We start from the raw sequence: 20,899 nt of genomic DNA on the forward strand, positions 1-20,899 counted from the left end.
TTTCTGCATGAACTGGATGTAATGAGCTTTCACGTCTGATTTCTTGTCGAGGGTGCGTCTGAGTGACATCAATTGCTTGTAGGCAGTCTGGGGCTGCGGAATGGGAGTCGAGCAACGCAGCTGTCGTTATCCTTGACAAATTCCTTCTCCATCATCTCCAAGAAGGTCCTGTCCTCAATGGAAGGTGCGTGCTGGTTGTCATCTATACCATGGCAGAAGACAGCTTCTCCTAGGCTCTCTTCAGTGGTAGCTTTTACTGGCGCAGTTTCCATTAGGTTCCATAGTATTACTCTCTGATTGCTTCTTAGACTGTAGTCATCCTTGACCCTGAGGAGACTATCACAAGGGGTGAAACTTGTTGGACATCCGTTTTCCAAAATGTACATTTTCAGATCACTCACTTCATTGGGTTTATGTGCATTACCCAGGAACACATCACCCACGATCACCCATCCAAGGTCCAGCTTTTGCGCGTTGGGTGCATTGTGGGGACCATTCAACTGCCTGCGCACCTTGTGGACCCGCAGGATATCTCGTCCAAGCAGGAGAAGTTTTTCATTGTCAGGATCCACAGGTGATATTTTGACCTCAAGTGCTTCTGATGAAGTGCAACTTCAGGGGTGGGGATTTCGTCCCAGCTTTTAGGCACATTGTTTCACTCATCCAGTCTGGGTAGTGGGATGCTGTAACAACAGGCTTGAAATACATAACTCAAGAGACAGGATTGATGATAAAGAACACAGTCTTTACTTGTCAAAAGGTTCGGTACACAGGGAGTCAGTCAGAGATCAGGCAGATAATCCAACAGGGTGCAGAGAAACATGCTGGAATGCTTGATACGAAGAACAATGACGCACTGGGGAGAGGGGAGCACACAGACTAAATCCACAAGAAAGGTGGGCATAATGAGGTGAAACTAATCAGGGCAGGTGCGGACTCACAATGGCAGGAAATGAAGTGCTCTGAAACTAGAGGAGAGGTGAGTAACAATAAGAAAGACATGGGTTTGACCTCCATTATGGCCAACTTTCCTCTTCCTGTAAGGATGTTGAAGCAATCACCCCTCACCAAAATGCTGTGCTTATAAATTAAGTTGTATGAGTCAACCTAACTTGTGACTGTGTAAATTTCTACCATTACCCATTATCTAAACACAGGCCTTAGTTGGAGCAGTCTGATCAGGTACTTAAATACATTGAAGCACTGTTTTTAAGGTAAAGTGAGCATGTATGCCTTTCTGATCATTCCCTATTTATATCAACAACTTTCCCTTGGTATGAAAATGTTTTTTTTGCCAATGAGATGAGCATGATGTTATCATATACAGATTTTCACACTGTGGTGAAGAATACTGAGGTAATTGTGAGAGTTGAGAGTTGAGAAAACTTTGAGACATTTTATTATAGTTACAAAATAAAAGAATTATGAACATTTTTGTATAAATCAGTTTTCTTTAGATTTGTGTCCATTTGCAAGAAATTGAACTAGGAAAGTCATATCAATTCATTTAAAAAAAAAAGAAATTTGTGAAGTCATTAGGTATCATCAAACAACATGATGTGATGTTTATGTTTACAAAACTCCACATTTAATTCAGAGCATTATTGTTTGTTCCAAAATATCCTTTTAATCTCTGAAGCTTTGTGTCCTCCAAAAACTGATTTGCATGACAGATTACATTCTTCAATAATGTGGCTTGCCTTACCAGCTACCTTACAGTGTTATATGTTTAACCCCATGCTCTGGCTTAGTCTGCCTACGTAGCTTCGATCAATAAGCTCAATAACATAATTTGCATTTTCAAAGTTCCTTCTGTACACTAGTATTATTGTCTTCTTGCCTCTGCTTTGCTTTTTATTGTAGCTTCAATGACCCTGTGCATCGTTTACTTTGAAAGCGCTTTCCAACTCTGTAAGATGCTTTAAAATAAACATTTAAACTGATCCTACTGTAATAGCAATAATATATGTATCGTATTTGTTATTCATTTAAATATCAATTTAAATATTTCATTTAGTCATATTATTGAATGTCTGTATTGTAATACACACACACACACACACATATATCTAGTTCCACATGAATAAAAATATAATGGGAAAAAAGGAGGTGATGTGCTTTAATACAGTCCATTTTTACATCTCTGTTCCATACTACTTGATACATACTTGATTTTACATAGTTTCATTCACAGCGTATGTGAAGCAGGGTCTGTGAAAATATTCATGGTGCCTGTAAGTATCATTCAAATGCAGATAAGATTAAAAAAACTGACAATGAACAGCAGAGGCTCATGGATACTGACTCATGCAATATTACAACATATTTCTGTCACAGTACATGCAATGTATCCTGTTTTCAGGTTTTGCATGTATTTAGATTTAGTTAATAACTGACATATTACCATAACATCCTGAAATCATTTCTCTGCATAGAAAATGTCACATTTCAGTTACAGTGTCTCTGTATAGTATGTTGGCACCATAAATGCCAACAGCATTTCTTTATTTGTCCAAAGATCCTTACATTTATTTGAGTGACTGAAATGTGTCTCAAGGTTTCATGTCCCCACTCTCTACACTATGTTGGCCTCACAGGAGCCAGGCTTCAGTATCTGTAGTGTGACAATTAGTTTGATAGATTTTCTGAACCAGGGGTAGAAAAAGGCATAGATCACAGGGTTTAGACAGGAGTTAAAATAGAACAGACATATTACAAAGGCAGCAGATGAAGCATTGAGCAAGGTGTCCTGGCCTGTAAGTGCAACACCAAAATACGGGCAGACACAAATTAGAAACACGGCAATAACAACACCGAGAGTCCTGGCTGCTTTCATTTCAGATTTCTTAGCAGTTACTTTCACTGAACTCTGGAGAGTGACAGCTGCAATATGAGACCGCATGGCACGAGCCTGAGACACAGCCACCACAAATACTCTCATATACAGAACTATGATGACGGTGACAGGACCAATAAAGGACAAAAGAAGATCTGCAAGTCCTGCAATATAATCAATAACAACCACACACTCTCCAGTGCAGGAGGTATACCTGCCTGGCTGTTCCAGGTTATCCTTCAGCAGCAGACTGTGACAGAGAGCAGAACACATCCAACACAGACACACACAGATCCTAACTCTTGTTTGAGTGACTTTGGTGGAGTAATGGAGAGGATCGCAAATAGCCACATAACGGTCAACCGATATGAGCACCATGGTTCCTACTGAGGCAGAGGTAATAATATAGTTAAAAACATGATACAGAGTACACGTGAGGTCACCGAGGAACCAGCAGCCGTCTACGAGGACAATTTGGAAGAACATGAGGAGGCCCACCAAGAAATCTGAGACAGCCAGAGAGAGGAGGAGGAGGTTGGTGGGGGTGTGAAGCTGCCTGGAGAGATAAGAAAGCAACATACTTAACATAACATTATTTGTAGTACCAACTGTCATTCCAGTTGATAAAAGCCATGACTGAAAGACAAAAACATTATTTACTTGTAGTGTGAGATGGAGATGATGACCAGCAGGTTGAGAGTTGCAGTGAGCAGAGAGATGGAGGACAGCACAATGTAAGTGAGTATGGTTTCCGAGTGAGAACGCTGGGTCTTCCTGCATGAAGTGTTGAGGAGTTGTGGAAAGCAGAGTTCAGTTCCTTCCAGAGTCTCCATCATCAGAGAGAGGAGGAGAGGAGAAGCTGCTCAACACTGGCAACTCTCTGACCTCATATCGGATTTATCACTCTCAACTCCCTTTCCCCTCCCTCCTCCTAATTTTTTTGTAGTGAGGGTGCACTAGTACGTACTGATACATGCCTGTAGGGAATAATATTAAGTTAAGTTATACATTGTCAATGTACAGTCTCCTCACACATATGCGGAGAGGTTAGAGCGGTTGTAAGGGTTCACTGCCTTGATCAGGGGCAGGCAGAGATGGTGGGCACTGTAGATGTGATACCAGCCACCCCTCAGTCCTTAGCTCACAGCTGGAATACACCCTCCTGTCTCTGCCAGACATCGAGCCAGCGACCTTTCAGTTTTTGGCTGGCCTCTTTTACCTCTAAACCATCCTGCCTCCCCATCTTTACTGTATAATAATAACAATTTTATTTGTATAGCACTTTTCAAACTAGGCGTACAAAGTGCTTTCTATAGACAACAATAAACAATCACAAATATAAAAGAAAAACATAAGAGTAGCAAAATACAAAGACTGTATAAAAGAAACTTACAAATAAATCATCCAAAATGTAGAGGGGTTTAAGCAGTTTTTAAGATAAACTTAAAATCAAGTGGTTGCACAACGGAGCTGTATTATGGAAACAAATAAGAACGTTTGGTCTTCGCCAGAAGTCTGTCTACAAAGTTCTGTATAGTCTGAAGTTTAGCTTCATCTCAGGCACTGAGGCAGGTAAACAAGAGGTTACGCTAGATAACAACAGATAACGTTTCTCTAATCTTGGGAATATTCCAAGGTGGTCGAAACGTGATTGTACAAAATTGTTTTGTGCAAAGCTTAGCTCACGGGCAAAAGATAACACCCAGGGTCTTAGCCGCGCCCGAGCTCTGTAGTGTCACCAGCTTATTGCATTTTAAAAGGTTTATAGGAGGAGATATAACTGTGTCGATATAACTTATGTCGTTTGCATAACAGTGAAATGGGATGTTATGGTGATGAATGATATGACCCAATGGTAGCAGATATAGAGAGAACAGAATGGGTCCAAGAAATGGTCCTTGAGGTACACCAGATGTCTGTGCACTTGAAGACATGAATGAATCAGATAAAACATTTTCTGTTTGATAGATAGGAGGAGAACCACTCCAGGGTGTCTGTATGTGAGAGTATTTGTGGTGGCTGTGTCTCAGGCACAAGCCATGCAGTCCCACATTGCAGCTGTGACACTTCAGCGTCCAAAGAAAGTAACTGCTAAGAAATCTGAGACGAAAGCAGCCAGGGCAATAATTCTGTCTTTTCAGCTATGCATTTCTCTGTCTAATTGTCTCATCTCATCATATTTTATTAGAGGTCTGGTAAGGTAAGGATCGAATCTTATTGTGTCAGGTTGCGTCGTTCCTTTCTTGTCTTTCTTTCCTGTTTTGGGGGGGTTTCCTATACTACTCAATGCTTCTCTACCCCCTTAAAATATGATGGGGTCTAATCGCCAAAGACTTCAACATTTCTCCTCTTTATTATACATGTGTCAATAAGATATTTGTTCACTCATTTCTCTCAGCTCAGCGTAAGTTCAATCAGGAAGACTATCTTTCGCTCATTAATTCACATCCCTCTCTCTCTTCCTGTTTCTATAATCAGCTAATCATATAGGCATTTACTCTAACCAGATTTTGCCACGATCTCCATCAGCCAATTATATTGCTGCCGCCAAAACTTAAATTTGTTCTCCTCTCGCTTGCTTGAGATGTAAAGTAATAGTAATGATAATGATAGTGGTAATAATATTAATGACCATTAAGAGCTATGTAGGTGTTGTGTGTGTGTGACTAACGTCAATGGTTGGGGCCCTCTCTCCTTAAAATATATATTCCTTCTGTACTTCTGTTGGACTGTTATAGAGTTGGCTGTATTTTTAACCACTTGACAAACATTGTGACTAAGGAAGTGCAAGATGAAAAGGAAGACTTCAGAAGGCAAAATAGGGAGGAGGGACTAGAGAGAAAAAACAGCTGTAGTAGGGCAAAAAAGGGCGAGGGGATGAAGCGGAGAAAAGAGATAAATCAGCTCTTTGATAGGGAGATTCGGTCACAACGCTGCCACAGCTCAGCAGTCTCTCCTCTCATCCTTTTTCTCTGATGATGGAAACCCTGGAGGAAAGTGAACTCTGCTTTCCACAACTCAACTCCTCCTGTTGGAAGCAAAAGCGCCCACACACTGAGACTGTGCTTATTTACATTGTGCTGTCCTCCATCTCTCTGCTCACCGCAACGCTCAACCTGCTGGTCATCATCTCCATCTCACACTTCAAGTAGCCAAATATTTCATCAATTTATCAAAGTTATGTGTTGACTTGTGATTTTAAACAATACTTATTATTACTCATTTGACTTATGGATTATGTCTGCTGAATATTAAAATGGATTTGCAGTTGATACTACAAATAATGATGTGATGCCCCTCTTTCAATCAAGGCAGCTTCATACCCCCACCAACCTCCTCCTCCTCTCCCTGGCTGTCTCAGATTTCTTCGTGGGCCTCCTGAATTCCTTTCAGATTCTCCTCCTAGACGGCTGCTGGTTTCTCAGTGACCTCATGTGTGCTTTGTTTTCTGTTTTAAACTTCATTGTTACCTCTGCCTCAGTAGGAACCATGGTGCTCATATCAGTCGACCGCTATCTAGCCATTTGTAGCCCTCTGCATTACTCCACCCAAATCACTGTGAGAGGAGTTACAATCTGTACTTGCCTTTGTTGGGTCTGTTCTGTTCTATACAACAGTCTGATAATGAAGGATCACTTGAAACAACCAGGCAGGTATAATTCCTGCTCTGGAGAGTGTGTGGTTGTCATTAACCACATAGCAGGAGTTGCTGACCTTATTTTGACCTTTATTGGTCCTGTCACTGTCATCATAGTTCTGTATATGAGAGTATTTGTGGTGGCTGTGTCTCAGGCTCGAGCCATGCGGTCCCACATTACAGCTGTGACACTTCAGCGTTCAGGGAAAGTAACTGCTAAGAAATCTGAGATGAAAGCAGCCAGGACTCTCGGTGTTGTTGTAGTTGTGTTTCTGACATGCCTTTGCCCATATTACATTCACTCTTTTGTAGGACAGAACACCTTGTTTGGCGTTACATCTGTGCCCTTAGAGAACTGGTTGTTCTATTTTAACTCTTGTCTAAACCCGGCGGTGTATGCTTTTTGCTACCCCTGGTTTCTAAAATCTATGAAGCTCATTGTAACATTTAAGGTACTTCAGCCTGACTCCTGTGATGCCAACATACTGTAGAGAGAGACTGTGTAGGCTCTGACAAGACAGAAGATATTAAGTCAGGACAAATGTAAAATATGTGCAACTTGCATTTTATAAAGTGCATGTCACAGAAACCTACTTATGTTTCCTCTCGTCTTTATTCTCTGGATTTGGTGTTATATACAGTAATGTATGATATGATGTGTTACCTTTACATTGTCTGCCTGGGAGTGGTGCCCTGTTAATGGCCCTAAGTCAGAGCCTTTAACACACCTCAATTCAGAATTTTGAATTGTTAAATTCATTATTAGACTCCATAGGTAGAAGGTATCAGACAAGTAGTACAATCATTGTATTGATTTAGTCACATAATATATATATATATATATATATTTTTTTTTTTTTTAAATATCTAAGAGGTGTATAAACTTGCAGTCTCCCCTCTTTCCTTTTACACAACACTGATGAAACCTCATCATGCCTGACTTGGCAAGAAGAGAGACTTGGGTTGGATGGGGGCAGTCATGAATGGCCTGTGCTCTCAAAAGGAACAAAGGATCAACCACTGCTTTAGATATATTATATGTCTCTAGTTACACTCCTCCTTTCCCTGGCTGTACTGGGGTTAGTCAACAACAAATTTTGCCAGCACACGTGGTTCTTCTCATTCACCTAAATGTTGTCCTTTTTATCTGATATGAAATCAAATCTTTAGTTACATCATATATGTAAATTATTGCCCTAATATCTCTTAAGTTAATGGAACATAACCACGCACTTCATAAAAGGACTGATCACATATCGGTTCCTTGTAAATAAAACAAAACAAAAACAAAACAGGTTTGTTGCAAGTGAACAAGCAGCAGGTAACATGCCAAAAGTGAATGCAGCAACAAATGCAACACTGCTTGAAAATCTCCAAGAGAGTTTTTAGAACAGCTTTCGTGATCTACATGTGGAAAGGCTGCAAATCTGGAGACGGAAAACTGTGTGAATCTTAAACAAGCTTTCCCGTACTCTGACACAAAATCCAAGCATTGAGCCGTCCTCCCTGACACACACGTGTGAAGTTCGGTTTTCAAAAGGCTCGTGGCAAACACCGAATGTTAGTCAAAAAAAGCAAAACGCACCCATGAAAAGAGAGTGCTGTTATTGTTATCTTACTGGCATTTGGAGTTTTGTGTGTGTGTGTGTGAGCGTGACTATTTTTTGGTGCTGGTGTTTGTGACTGGCTGGCCACACCTGGGCTTAACATCTGTCAGACTTCTTCCCCGGAGGTGAAACTCTTAGAATGAGAACTGTCAAACTCTTTCCTGCCCTGTTGCATTCCAGACCAGATCTCTCTTTATCTGAACTGTACATTTGAGCTTCAGAACGTATTTTCTTTTGTCTTGTGCAACTTTTTTAAACACACCGCATGCCCAACCAGTTATAGATCACACACACACAATGTGTATTTGAAAACTAAATATAGACGTAACACAGACTCTGTATTCTGCATCAAAGACAAAAGCTAAACAACTAAACCTAAACAATTACTAATCAATACATTGGCTGGTTTTTACATGAAGGCCATGTGATACTCTATGCTGTATTATATATTGCATGTTTTAAGATTGTCACAAGACTCTTTCAGCTGCATTTCTCATGATAAATTACAAGAAAGATTTATATATATTGTTGGTAAATAATATATTCTAACATGCTAAATAAGTCAGCTAAATAAGCTGTGCTCCTTCAAAATGGGATCTGAGAATGACAGCAATCATGCATTGATGAGTTTGACACCTGACATTGTCGAGTTGTAGTCACAGTCTGCATCAGTATCTCAGTTAATTACAGAGTGTTTGGAAACTGGAATGTGCCGTGACAGAAGCCAGTTTGGGAAGACAAAAGGTCTTTAGCAGGTCAAGAATCTGTGAGAATTTCTTCTTCCACTCTGCTGGGGAGTAAACAAGATGGTTGACATGTATAAAGACAGAGAGGGAGTGTGCCATGTCCTCCACATAAAGAGACGAGGCAGACAAATCGCACCAAATGCTGAAGCATCCACTGAAACGTTTCCTCAAACACAGAGCTGCTAGACTTCCCTGCTCTCCTACAATTCATCCAGAGGGTAAGAAAACCTGGAAACTTTTGGCTCACCTCTTGTCTGCACACATTTGAATCATTCGGACTCTTCCAACAGCTTTTTGCAACATTTTGGGGGTAATTTCTCGAAATAAAAAAACACAAATACAAAATATTCTGAAAATAACAGCAAATACTCAGATAGGAAAGTAAAAATGCAAGGATTTTTTCTTTTGACGCGCGGACATCCGGGACATTTTTCAGATATATTATTCCTGTGATCTTTGCATACCTGTATACAGATATTTTTTTATTTTTCAAAATAAAACACCAACTCGTGCACACTGTGCTACATTTCGAAACATATTAAATAGATTCCCCTTGTTGACAGTGTGTGGGAGCAGACTTTTTATTTTGAGACATGCTGTTCTGAAATCAGTGAGATGAAGGCAAATTGTGGGGAACGCCAGCACGCTCAAGCTGCTCCCACATTACTGTAATAAATAATATACTGATATTTTAGCACAGTTACTGATAAAATTAGTAATTTATACATAAGTCAATGTCTGCTTAATGTAAGTTCTGACTGTTTATTTCTTCTTTTTTTTTTTTGAATACTACATTTAAGTGCATCTGTTAGTACAACACTTTGTTCTAGAGTGAAATATTTTATCTCTGTTAGCATTAAGATTGAAATAGAATTAAGGCTGGCTATTAAAGGAGGAGACACAAGTTTTGCTTAAAGCTGCCATAAAGACAGTATGACTGAATTTATTTAGTAACATTGGAAACGCATCGAACAGAATGCATTTGAACTTTCAGGTAAAAATTCATCCATATGCGGGATCTCTTTAGGATTGTTAAAATGCATTTATTTATTAGGAAGAGGGAGTGACAAGAAGAAAAATATTAAAATTACAAAAAGGTAAATATGCAATTTCATATTATACGAATATGATGAGAATTATGAGAATATTTCGTCGCTTCACTACATGTATCAAACATTTTTCTATCCAACTGTGCTTCAGGTCGCTGTCCGTGGACCGCCAACATGTTTTGCTTCATACTTTACCTGGCTGCACTCAGCCTGCATACAGGTAAGAAGGCTTCTCAAACACAGCCACACTGACTTTATTCACACTGCGTTCCTTTTGTACCTTGCCAGACGACCAGAAACAGTCTGGCACATAACTATTATTATTTTAAAGATATTATGTGTTCATTTCTGAGCTTAAGAGGTGTTGGTAGATGTATTTTTTTTACCTTTGGACAGAGCCAGGCTAAGTGTTTTCCCCCCGTTTCCAGTCTTTATGCTAAGCTAAGCTAACCAGCTTCTGAGTCCAGCTACGTATTTAGCAGACGCCAATCTTCTCAACGCTCTGCAAGAAAGCAAATGAGCGTATTTTCCAAAATGTCAAACTATTCCTTTTAAACTTGATTGAAACCTTACAGATCCAAGTCACAGAATGACTTTAGAGATAGGAATTTTTAATTATTGGGCCATTAATGCATATAATAAAAATAAGAATAAAGCTACACAAAATGTTAACTTGACAGTGTCATGTAAAAACCAAATTTTTGACAAAAAAAAAGTCAGATAGAACTAATTCTAAAATCACAATCATAAACTGTATATAAAGATGGCCGACGCGTCCCCACCTCCTCCCACTGTCCAAAAATGAAGCCAAACTCTCCCGGATTCCAGAGTCTGTGCAGTGGTGATTGGGAGGGGGGTTGGAGCCGCGGTGCGAGGTCCCGCCCATACACCCACCCAACCCAATCGCGAGCACACCACAGTCAATCATGACGTTTCGCCCCGTTTTTATAGCATCAAATAAGTAATTAAAACCAAACTGATCAGAAAAACCAACACTTGAACAAACATCAGCGTGATAAGAACTATATGAAACGACAGAAACCATCTTTGGGAAAAATGTATTTGACGTGTACTTTGATTTTTTTAGTTTCGCCCATGTCCCATTCGCTAACATGGGGGAGGCGGGGCTTATGATCTATACTGTAGCCAGCCACCAGGGGGCGATCGAGATTTTTTTGGCTCCACTTTTGGGGAGCTGTCACCTTCACCACCATACAGTCTATGGTCATGATATGCCAAAATAGAGAGCAATCTCACTAACAACAACCAATTAAGATGGAATTTCCTTGACCGGGTCAAATATGAACAAATATGAACACATCATACTCTTTGGTCTATTGGTGTAAGAACACATACTGTATGCTGTGTACAAAGCATGTGTCTCCATATCTTCAGGTACTGCTGCAGCAAATCAGACATTCACCAGTTCAGGGGAGATGAACATCACATCGTGCCCCATCACCTATTATGGACAGAAATATGACAAAGTCTATGTGAGTGATGTAAACTCATGTTTAAAACATGCGCATGTCTTTCCACCGACTGTCATTATTGTGCTTTTGTATCCACCGTCAGTGGGGATCACCTCTGCAGGGAGGGGGGAACATCGGGACCAGAATAAGGACTGATAATAGTAATAATAAATAAGCAAGACATTATTAGTTCATGTGATCAACATAATGAATTACCAGTGTCACTCGCAGGTAGGTAACACATGAATTAACATGTTCTCAAGTTAGCTTTAAATTAGCTGTATTTGGTCTCCTCCAATATACAAATGCCAAGATTCAGCACTTGGGCGCTGACATGAAGCTGAACATGGTGCCGTTTACGGCTCACCAGTGAGTCACGAGTCACAGCGTGCGACCAAGATGTGTCTCTTTCAGTCCGTGGGTCATTTGCACATGCAGGGGGTGGAGTCGAGCGAGAGCAGGCAAAAAAATGTCACACCTACAGGGCATGTGCACACACTCAAGCCACAATGTAGTCTGCAAATAAAAGGCACGTGTGTCACACAATGTAATGCTAGTTTCAAAGAACAATTTTCAACTGCATAAATAGATAAATTAATAAACAAACCTTTCCAAGATGAAACTGTTCTTGTTGCTGTTATTTACTGTTTGTGTCTCCTCTGTGGGTTTTGGACAGGTGGCCTTCAATGCTAACAGATTTGCAGTGTGCTTCAATGGCTTATACAAACCCGGAATCAAAAATGACTGTATTGTGATGTCTGGAGGGACAGCTGACAGAGGTGACCTGGCAGTACTTACAAATGAAATACCCACTGGATCTGGGGTTCACAAACTTCTGCCAAACCTTAAGAATTCTGGAAAATGTGTCAACATAATACCTTTAAAAGACAGCCAACGATCTGAGGTGAGAGTGTCTCAGTTTCAGTTCAGTTGTTTTTGTGTGAAATAAAACATAATAACATAATAACCATTTCTTAATAGTCTCTGTGTCCTGTTCACTTCCTGTTCCTGTCAGATCGAACAAGTTGAACTTGGCAACTTTGGAACACAAGCAATTCTGGCAATCAAGACATATTCTGGGTACACAAATGTTGATGTTGTAAGTATAAGTATACTATGTGGAGAAATATGTAGGATTTGATACGTTAAAGGTCCCATATTATGCTCGTTTCAGCTTTATATTTTTATTCTGGGAATCCACTAGACTAGCTTTGCATGACTCACAGTTCAAAAAAAGTCCTTTTGTAACTTACATTCGTCCTTCATGCAGCCCCTCAGTTCACCGTCTGTCTGAAACAAGCCGTTTTAGACAAACTGAACAACTTGCAGTTCTGAGCAGGTCCAATAGCTTAGACAGATTGAGCAGGTGGATGAGCGCCCCTGTACTAGGTGGGCGTGCTGAGCCTGGATCAGATGACCTGCTGGGGGCGTGGCTGAGTGCGGTGACCGTATAGTTATGACATCACAACTTTGTGGAAGTCCTAACGGCTCGTTTAAAGGCAACACCTAGACCTAATATATAGTTTGGTTTATTTTAGTTTTAGCTTTAGTTCAGTCAGCTTTAGTCTTGTTTGCATTTTAATCTTCAAATGTTAATTAATTAATCTCAGTTATAGTCCGACAGTTACTGTGATTTTGTTTTGGCACTTTCTAGGAGGCAGATGCACAAGTCAATGGCCTGACAGTTTCTAAACAGAAATTCCAGACAGCTGAAACCAATAAGGGCGTCATCACAGATGTGAGCGGATGCAGACTCTCAGGTTAGTAAATCCAATAGTTCCTAAAGTCCAACTTTAGGGCTCAAAATTGGAACATTTTAAATTGCTGTTATTTAATTGGCTTACAGGTTATACTCCGGTGAGTAAAGTTTAACTTTTTAAACTACCTCCAGAAACTTTTCCCAACTCCTAGGTGTTGTTTATAAGACAAATACGACAGTGAGGGACCCAAACATCTGCTCCACTGTCACCTGTGATGTGAGCGGAGTCGCTAGTGCTGTCAGTGACTGTGGTCCCATGGAGCGTTGCCAGGGCGATGGGAGGTAAATATTGGAAGAAATGATACAAAGGAAATCTCTCCCAAACATGACAAAACAGAAACTTGCTAACACAACGCTCAATGAAGATGACATTGAAGGTGCTTTTAAACAACTAAGCGCAGTTTTTCCACATGAAACTCAATCTTAATCAGTTTGACAGGAAGAAATGACATTACAGCTGTTCTGTTAGGGTGCTGTGACCCCTGACCTCTGACTTCTTCACCGTTGCTTGAAATACTCTTTTGATAAACCAATTTGTCCTACATGCACATGAATATATGTTTTGTTTTCTTTTACCTTGAGTGCTTCCAGTGCTTCTTCACCAAAACGCTGATGGTGTTATTTGCTGCTTGTGTCCGTCTCTCCTCGCCTCCCTCAGTTGCATGTTGAACACCATGTGCACTGTGACCGGCTCCACCGTCATCGATTTTGTAGGCAGAGTCCGCTCTGTCCCGGACCGGTGTGGGTACACTCTGATGAGGCCCTTGTCGATCCGAGGCTTCCAGGTGTGGGGGGTGTTCCAGGAAAGACGGCGCAAAGATGTTGTCTTTTTGGACCGCGTGATACTGAAGCTGGACAGCACAGGTGTTCAGATTTCCCTGGAACAAGGTGGCAGAGTTCAGGTAAGTCACCTACTGCACAATCGCTCTAGTGATGTGTTAGTTACTGTGTCAAGTAAAGTGCAGTTACTTGAGTCACGTTCAGTACACTCCGGACAGTGCCTGATTAAAGTGGTCATCAGCCCCTAGACTACACTTTTTGTGGGCCCCCCTGCCATTGCGGAGAGAAGTAATTTAGAGACATGTTTGGAATAATAACCTTTTTTTTCCAAGGAGATATCCGCACATCTCTGATGCAGGCGCTTTGGAAAGTATCACTTCAGAATTGTTTAAAAACCAAAAGAGGTCCCATCACTCTATTATATGAAGCCAAAAACATCATGACAGCTTTGTTTGTTTGATATTTTCCCCGGTGAGGAGAGTGTCTTTATGTCTTTGTGGTGTTTGAGTGTCTCCTCTGTCACTTTTGCTCCTCTGCTGTGATGAAGGTGAATGACAAAGTGCTGATGCTCACCGCCACAGCTCAGGTGGTCCACGGTGTGGAGCTCTCTAGGGACCAGACAGGAGTGACTGCTAAGATATCAGCTTCCAACCACATGGTTTCTGTCTTCTTTGATGGCTACACCGCACTGATCCACATGACAGGTACACAAATGTTTAGCAGAGTAATGCCAGGTGGAATTTTTTTTTCCTTGGACAATGGCAGCTTTATCCTTGCAGATGAGACAGAAAGGACATTAAAGGCCCTGCACCCACCCACACAGGTGCTGATTAGACCTCTGCTCAGGTTGAAGGTGGTCAGAGATCTGCTGGTAATTGTGTGTGGTATCGAATTTGTCCAACCCAAACGTGGTGCAACAGAGCTAACAAGAAGTCTAATCAGCCAAAATAATTCAAATCAGTTGTGTGAGTTAATCATGGATGTGCACAATCTTTCAACTCCATGAGAAAATAATCAATTGTCCACCTCAGGGGTTGGGGGGGTAGGGGCCAGAACAGGGCCAGAATTACAGAGATGGATTTATTTAAACCTTATTTAATCGGCAGTGAGACTGAGAGAGCCCCGAGAACAAGAAACACTCACAATAAAAACAACACAAATAAAGCTGGAAAACTACAATCAACAAAGTCATAAAACGCATCAGATAACGAAGCCTTTAACATCTACAAGGGCCCCCCCACGAATCTCGCAGTTCATTCCATTTAATGGATGCATCATACCTGAAATTAGTTGTGTGCGTACGTATGAATATTAGTATTTGTTGGATGGCGTACAGTAGTTACAGGATTTGAATGAGAGAAGACGTGAGGTCATTTTAACAGTAGAGCTCTACAGACAAACATCATGAGAGGAGTATTTCTTCTTGTCATTAAGAAAGTCCATCCAACAGTGTGACACAGAGCAATGATGAGTACGAAATGTGCCATTAGTGACTAATATTGTGCTAATACTAATGCTGCTAATATACCACCATGTAGGGGAGAGCCATGTGTCATTATTTAGGAGGGAAATGCATGATTGATCCCTTTTACCGTTTTCTGTTAATTACTTAATCACATGGATTTTAAAGTCCAAAACCGTGTGTTCAGTCTCTAATGATATTGATATTCAACACAAGATCTGTAGTGTCAATACTTTAGGTATTGATCTGCTCACCCCTACTGAGAGGCCTTATATCTTCGTGTGTTAAAATCAGCTGTCCTCTTGTGTGCTGCTGTGCATGTCCACTTTAAAGGTTTGGTTGATCCGTCACGCTCTCTCTCTGTCTAACCGGCCAGGACCAAGTGGAGCGCCCGTGCATGGTTTATGTGGCAACTCCAGCAGATCTTTCAGTGAACAGAGGGTCTCTGAATACCGCGCCACCGGGTAAAACCCCAAACACAACGCCTAATAATCTGCTACTTCTCATTTGAATGGATGGATTTCAAATATACTGGAGTTTTAGTGTTAAGTTGTTGGCCAGTCTTTGATATTTTGCTGTTTCTCTCGCCCCATAGCTGTGAGATACAGCACGAAGACGCTGCTGACAGTACAATCAACTGCAACACCACAACTGAATGGTAAATCATGTGGTGGTCCAGCTTTTAGCAGACTCTACCACAGTTCCCTGTATGACATACAGTTTCAGGTGTACCCTGTCCTGAGACACAAAATCTAGTCGATAATAAAAACTATGCACAACGCTATTCAGAAAATCCCTGTAGCTTGTTTATTCTACTGAACATGTGCCTTCCTGTCCTTGATGACTGAACTTTCATGTCACATTTTCACTTGAACAGGTGTAATCTCCTGAAGCAGGCTCCCTTCGCTGCTTGCAACAAGCGAATCGATCCAGAGCCCTTCATAACTGCCTGCACTGACACTTTGTGCAAATATCCTGCAGTGGATGGTCTCAAGTGCCAGTTCCTGGAGGCCTATGCCAGGGCCTGCAGCCAGCATAGCAACGTCACTGTGGAGAGCTGGAGGTCAAAGACCAGCTGCTGTAAGGCTGTCTATCAGTCTCTTCCGTTTGTTTGATACCAGCCAGTTTCTCTAGATTGCGGAACCTTTTTGCTTGTTTGTCAAAGGGGACTTCTTTGCAGTGTAAACTGGTAATGCATTATAGCTAAAACACATGTGTAAATATGTGTAATCTCTATACAATCTTAATTAAATGTTTCCTAAAAAGGATAACTTGGAGAAACTACCCTCTAAAAATACCATTAGACCCACACATACAAGTAGAAGCATTTATTGAACATTGGGACGTTTCAGTATTGCTTTAACAAAATTAACAAAATAAAATACAAATTTTAAGTCAAAATAATTAAGGTTTTGCCTAAGTGGGTTCGTCAAAGATGTAGCAAAATATTACTATTTTATGAGTAAAGATTTTAGTTTACCATGGCCTTGTTGAGGTGTAGCAGCATCCAGACAGATTAAATTGACAATAATAATAATCCCTGCAGACACCAGGTCCCGTATTATCGTAGAAATAGGAAAAGAGCTCTCCTGCAGCTGCAAACTGGGTCATTGCATTAGTGCACTGCAATGCATTAGTCAGACTTTAACAATGCAAGCAGAACGTTCATAACACACCTGCATCAGGAGTGCAAAAAATTGGGTGTACCGGGTATTGATTAGCACCTGTGTGAAATCCATCGAAAACTCACTTATTCACTACAAACTGGAGGCCGGCATTTACTGAGGCAGTTTAAAATATCTATGTCTTCACATGTCTGTCTGTGTGTGTGTTTGCAGCTGCTCAGGCCTTCTGTCAGGACAGCTTCTGCAGTGCTCATGAGTTCTGTGGTGAGAGGAGCGAAGGTGGGGAAACCCGCTGCCTCTGCCGGGCCATGTTTGCCTCCAAGTACAGGTCGACAAGCACTTTTGGTGAGTCAGCAATGACACACACACAACTGCATTTTCATTAGAGGCTGGGAGGGTTTCTCAGAGGGGGAGCTGTGTCAGATTTATGGAATTACTGTGGAGCGTTCATAGACCTCACATTGAGGATTAGACCAAGAGATTGGGCCAATGCTCTCCTTTTATTAAAAATCAAGCAGAATGTGGTTATGGCTGCCTTCTTCTGTTAAAAAAAAAAAAAAAAAGAGACAGTTTTAAGCTTTAACAGAATGAAATATAGCTTTTCATAATTTTACAAACTATAGCTGGCAGCTAAGTGGTTATTTGACTTGAAATGCCAAATGTTTTGGCAAAAATTATAATTATAAGCTATCAATCTTTCATGCATATAATAGCATGTAATAAAATTCAGTATTAATGTTAAAGAAATTCAACGTAAAAATGTGCAAAGAAAAAGACTTGTTGAATTTACATGTACATGTTCCTTATCTGTGCTGTTGTAAATGATTTGGACCACAGCTAAATGAATACAATGTTTTGAAATGGGCGCTCAGGTGAGCCGACAGTCTGCGGGCAGAAGTCTGCTTCGCTAACTCTGGCTAATTGTCTCTTGGAGGACAAAAGCATCGACTACTCTGTCTTACACCTCAATGACCAGGCCTGCAAAGGTGAAATGGATAACCTGACCCACATGGTGAAGTTCAGCTTCGACAGCAGCGACACTTGTGGCACAGTGGTCATGGTGGGTGCCCTCTTTTTAAATTGAAGCAGTTGTTTAAAACTGTTAGGCGCGCCTGAATGTGCAGTAACAATGTCTGTGTCCGTGTGACCTTTTAGGCAAACAACAGCCAAATTATCTACAAGAACACCATCAAGACATGGAACAGCTCCATGTTTGGCCTTATCAACCGTCACGACCAAGTGCATATTGACTTCTCCTGTTATTACAGTCAGCCGGATATCAAGAGCTTGGCCATCAAGCTCAAACACAGGTGTGTGGCGGGTGAACAGTATGTAGTTCCAGAGTCCAGAGAGGCTGACTGAGATTGTGCAGATTGAAGCGTGTGAGTGGAGGGTGACTGAATTATGTCTTTGCCTTCCAGCTCTGTGATCCAGCAGATTACTTCTGGAGAATGGAATTACAATCTGACCATGAAGGCCTACACCAACCCTAACCGCGTGGAAGCCGTCCAGTCAAACACCAACATTCAGCTGGACGAGAAAATCTGGGTGGAGCTGAAGACGGATGGGCTGGATGAAAAATTGGTCGTTGTGGTGACTGACTCCTGCTGGGCGACCGATCAGCCTTCGCCAAGTGGAAGCCTGAGATACGACCTCGTCATCAAAGGGTGAGGCACTCACAGATGCTCATCGCGATCACTCATGTATTTGTTGTGGCTGGCAAGTCCCTGTCATGTCTGCTTTCCTGTTTTTGAGCAGATGCCCTAACCCTGCTGACCAGACGGTGAAGGTGGAGGGCAATGGACTGGGAACGTCCAACTACTTCTCTTTCAACACGTTCCAATTCTCTGGCAGGATGGGCGATGTCTACTTGCACTGCAGAGTAGAGCTGTGTGTCAGGCAGGGTCATACCTGCGCCCCGGTAAGGCCAGTTCCTGAATATACTCACACACAAGCACAAATAAACATGAACATTTAAGAATATAGGAGATTTTTTTTATTGCTAGGGTCAGTCGGTTTGGATCACTGTTGGGTCTCAAAAGCCTGTGCTGACCCACATAAAACTGCATCTCTCTGTCTTTTAACTGCCTCCCAGAGGTGCAGCCAGTCTGAGAGAAGGCGCAGATCTGCCATGTCAAAATATGAGGATAAGAACCCTGCCTTCATCACCATGGCCTGGACTCGTTAGGTAAGTGCAACTCTGCTGCTGATTAGTGGCACCAACAGTCACTGTCCCGTGAAAACCATACATCTCCAAAACATTAGCTTTCCGTGAGCTAAAAACAAAACAGCCCTGCTTCCAGCTTTGTGACACTGAATGTTTCAGATAATCCAACAGGTTTTTAAATGGTTTATTTTGCTTAAGGAGTACAGGCATTGTCTCACCCCATAAAGACATACTTCAGTTTATCAGAAAAGATAAGATAAAAATGAATTTTGAGATACATAGAAGAAGAAGACGTGTTCAGGGCAAAAAAAAAAAGTCAAACAAAAGTGTATTTACGATTTTTTCATTTCATTGCCGTTTTGGAGAAGACACATCTGTATTATACAGAGATTAACAACTAATCATATCTTGGATTTGGTTATCTTAGGTTTGGACATTCGGACTGACCCACCAGCTCAAGGCCCAAATTGATTGCTGTTTTGGCTTTGTCCTGATGAAGAGTCTGGGATCAGTTATCATTGCTGTGAATCGATGCCAGCACATATAATTGTAATAATAAAAATAATGTAATACCCACATACACGTTGATCTTTCTCTAGCTCGGATTTGTTTGGTCTTCTTTTGGGTTTCTGGGGTTGTTTCCCCTGACATGGTGAAAATGATTTCTGTAGTATTTGAGTACTGGTTTGATTAGCAGCATCTGACAGAGGCAAATTCATTAACTGTCACATCGCCTGGAACAAAGAACAACCCAATATTTGAAGTGAACACATAAACCCGGATATTGTAAGATATCTGAACAAATATTGCATGAAATATGTTTCAGTGGAATATGTGGCTGGGCCTACCTTTGTGATTTACAGATTATAGACAAAACAGACACGCAAAGTTACAGGTTCTGTAAAGATGCATATCAATTTTGAAAAGGAAGGTGACAGTCCTACCATGCTCCTGTAGAGCTTTCATGTGATTGTTGGAACCCAAAAAGGACTGGATGCAGGGCTGTGTTTGGACAAAATTGCAAGGTCTTGCAAACAATGTGGGAATTGTTGACATTAAAACCTGCAACTTCAGTCTGTGGCCTCAACAACACCAAAACGTGTAGTGGTTTATGCTGTTGTATCAATAAAAAGCATACATGTAAAGCTTTGTGAGCTTTGTTTTTTTTTTTTTTTTGCTATACACAATAAGAACTCAATCACAGGCCTAATTCATCCTGCTGCATTTTTAGTTATTTATGCTCAGTTTAAGATTAGAGAAACCTTAGAGAAACCAAAGTTACCGAACCTACAACATTTTAACCGACTCATTTTTAACCCAATAATGCTTAAAACTTAAATAAACGAAATTAATGATGATAAAATATGCGTTTAAATCAGCATCAAGAAAAAAGCATTTAATGTGGTAGAAGAAGGAAGGCCAGTAAATCAGTCTGCATTCATCTATTATCAATATGAGCAATTCTTACAGCCGTATTGGAAGACGACATGAGCTTTGTGGGGGGTTTTTTCAGATTGTTAGAGGAGGGAACAAAGAGCTTGATAAGTTATATGGGACAGAGCACCAGCAGTACAGCTTGAAACCAGGACAATTCAAGACCAACCGGGGTGTGTGGTCACCATATGTTGTATGGATCTGGCGTAATGTTACTTGATAAAAGTAATTTGTAAATGGCAAGCTAGCCAATTTACAAGCCAGATAAATGCCGGGATTCTGGATTAATTAGTGGACGTTATCCTCTCAAGACAGCATTTTGCTA

The 20,899-nt window shown here is 41.0% G+C and overlaps 3 protein-coding genes across 3 annotated transcripts; 2 read left to right on the forward strand and 1 right to left on the reverse strand.

The window, feature by feature from the left end:
* Positions 1–2,575: 2,575 nt before the first annotated feature.
* LOC139292448 (trace amine-associated receptor 13c-like) lies at positions 2,576–3,672 on the reverse strand. The gene is made up of 2 exons (XM_070914790.1): positions 3,497–3,672; positions 2,576–3,392 (listed from the first exon to the last, which is right to left on the reverse strand). The coding sequence occupies exons 1-2, from the start codon at positions 3,670–3,672 to the stop codon at positions 2,576–2,578; spliced, it is 993 nt and encodes a 330-aa protein (XP_070770891.1).
* A 2,055-nt stretch (positions 3,673–5,727) lies between these two features.
* LOC139292422 (trace amine-associated receptor 13c-like) lies at positions 5,728–6,964 on the forward strand. The gene is made up of 2 exons (XM_070914757.1): positions 5,728–5,984; positions 6,148–6,964. Exons 1-2 carry the CDS (start codon positions 5,812–5,814, stop codon positions 6,962–6,964), a joined length of 990 nt encoding a protein of 329 aa, XP_070770858.1. The 5' UTR covers positions 5,728–5,811.
* A 3,085-nt stretch (positions 6,965–10,049) lies between these two features.
* Positions 10,050–19,161, forward strand: LOC139292608 (alpha-tectorin-like). The gene is made up of 15 exons (XM_070914968.1): positions 10,050–10,095; positions 11,271–11,368; positions 13,002–13,107; positions 13,259–13,388; positions 13,765–14,008; positions 14,434–14,590; positions 15,725–15,812; positions 15,944–16,006; positions 16,226–16,428; positions 17,187–17,318; positions 17,846–18,033; positions 18,129–18,283; positions 18,395–18,640; positions 18,732–18,894; positions 19,069–19,161. Exons 1-15 carry the CDS (start codon positions 10,050–10,052, stop codon positions 19,159–19,161), a joined length of 2,112 nt encoding a protein of 703 aa, XP_070771069.1.
* The last annotated feature ends 1,738 nt before the right edge of the window (positions 19,162–20,899 follow it).

The sequence above is a fragment of the Enoplosus armatus genome, chromosome 11, assembly GCF_043641665.1.
Source record: "Enoplosus armatus isolate fEnoArm2 chromosome 11, fEnoArm2.hap1, whole genome shotgun sequence".
In the NCBI taxonomy this organism is placed as follows: domain Eukaryota; kingdom Metazoa; phylum Chordata; class Actinopteri; order Centrarchiformes; family Enoplosidae; genus Enoplosus; species Enoplosus armatus.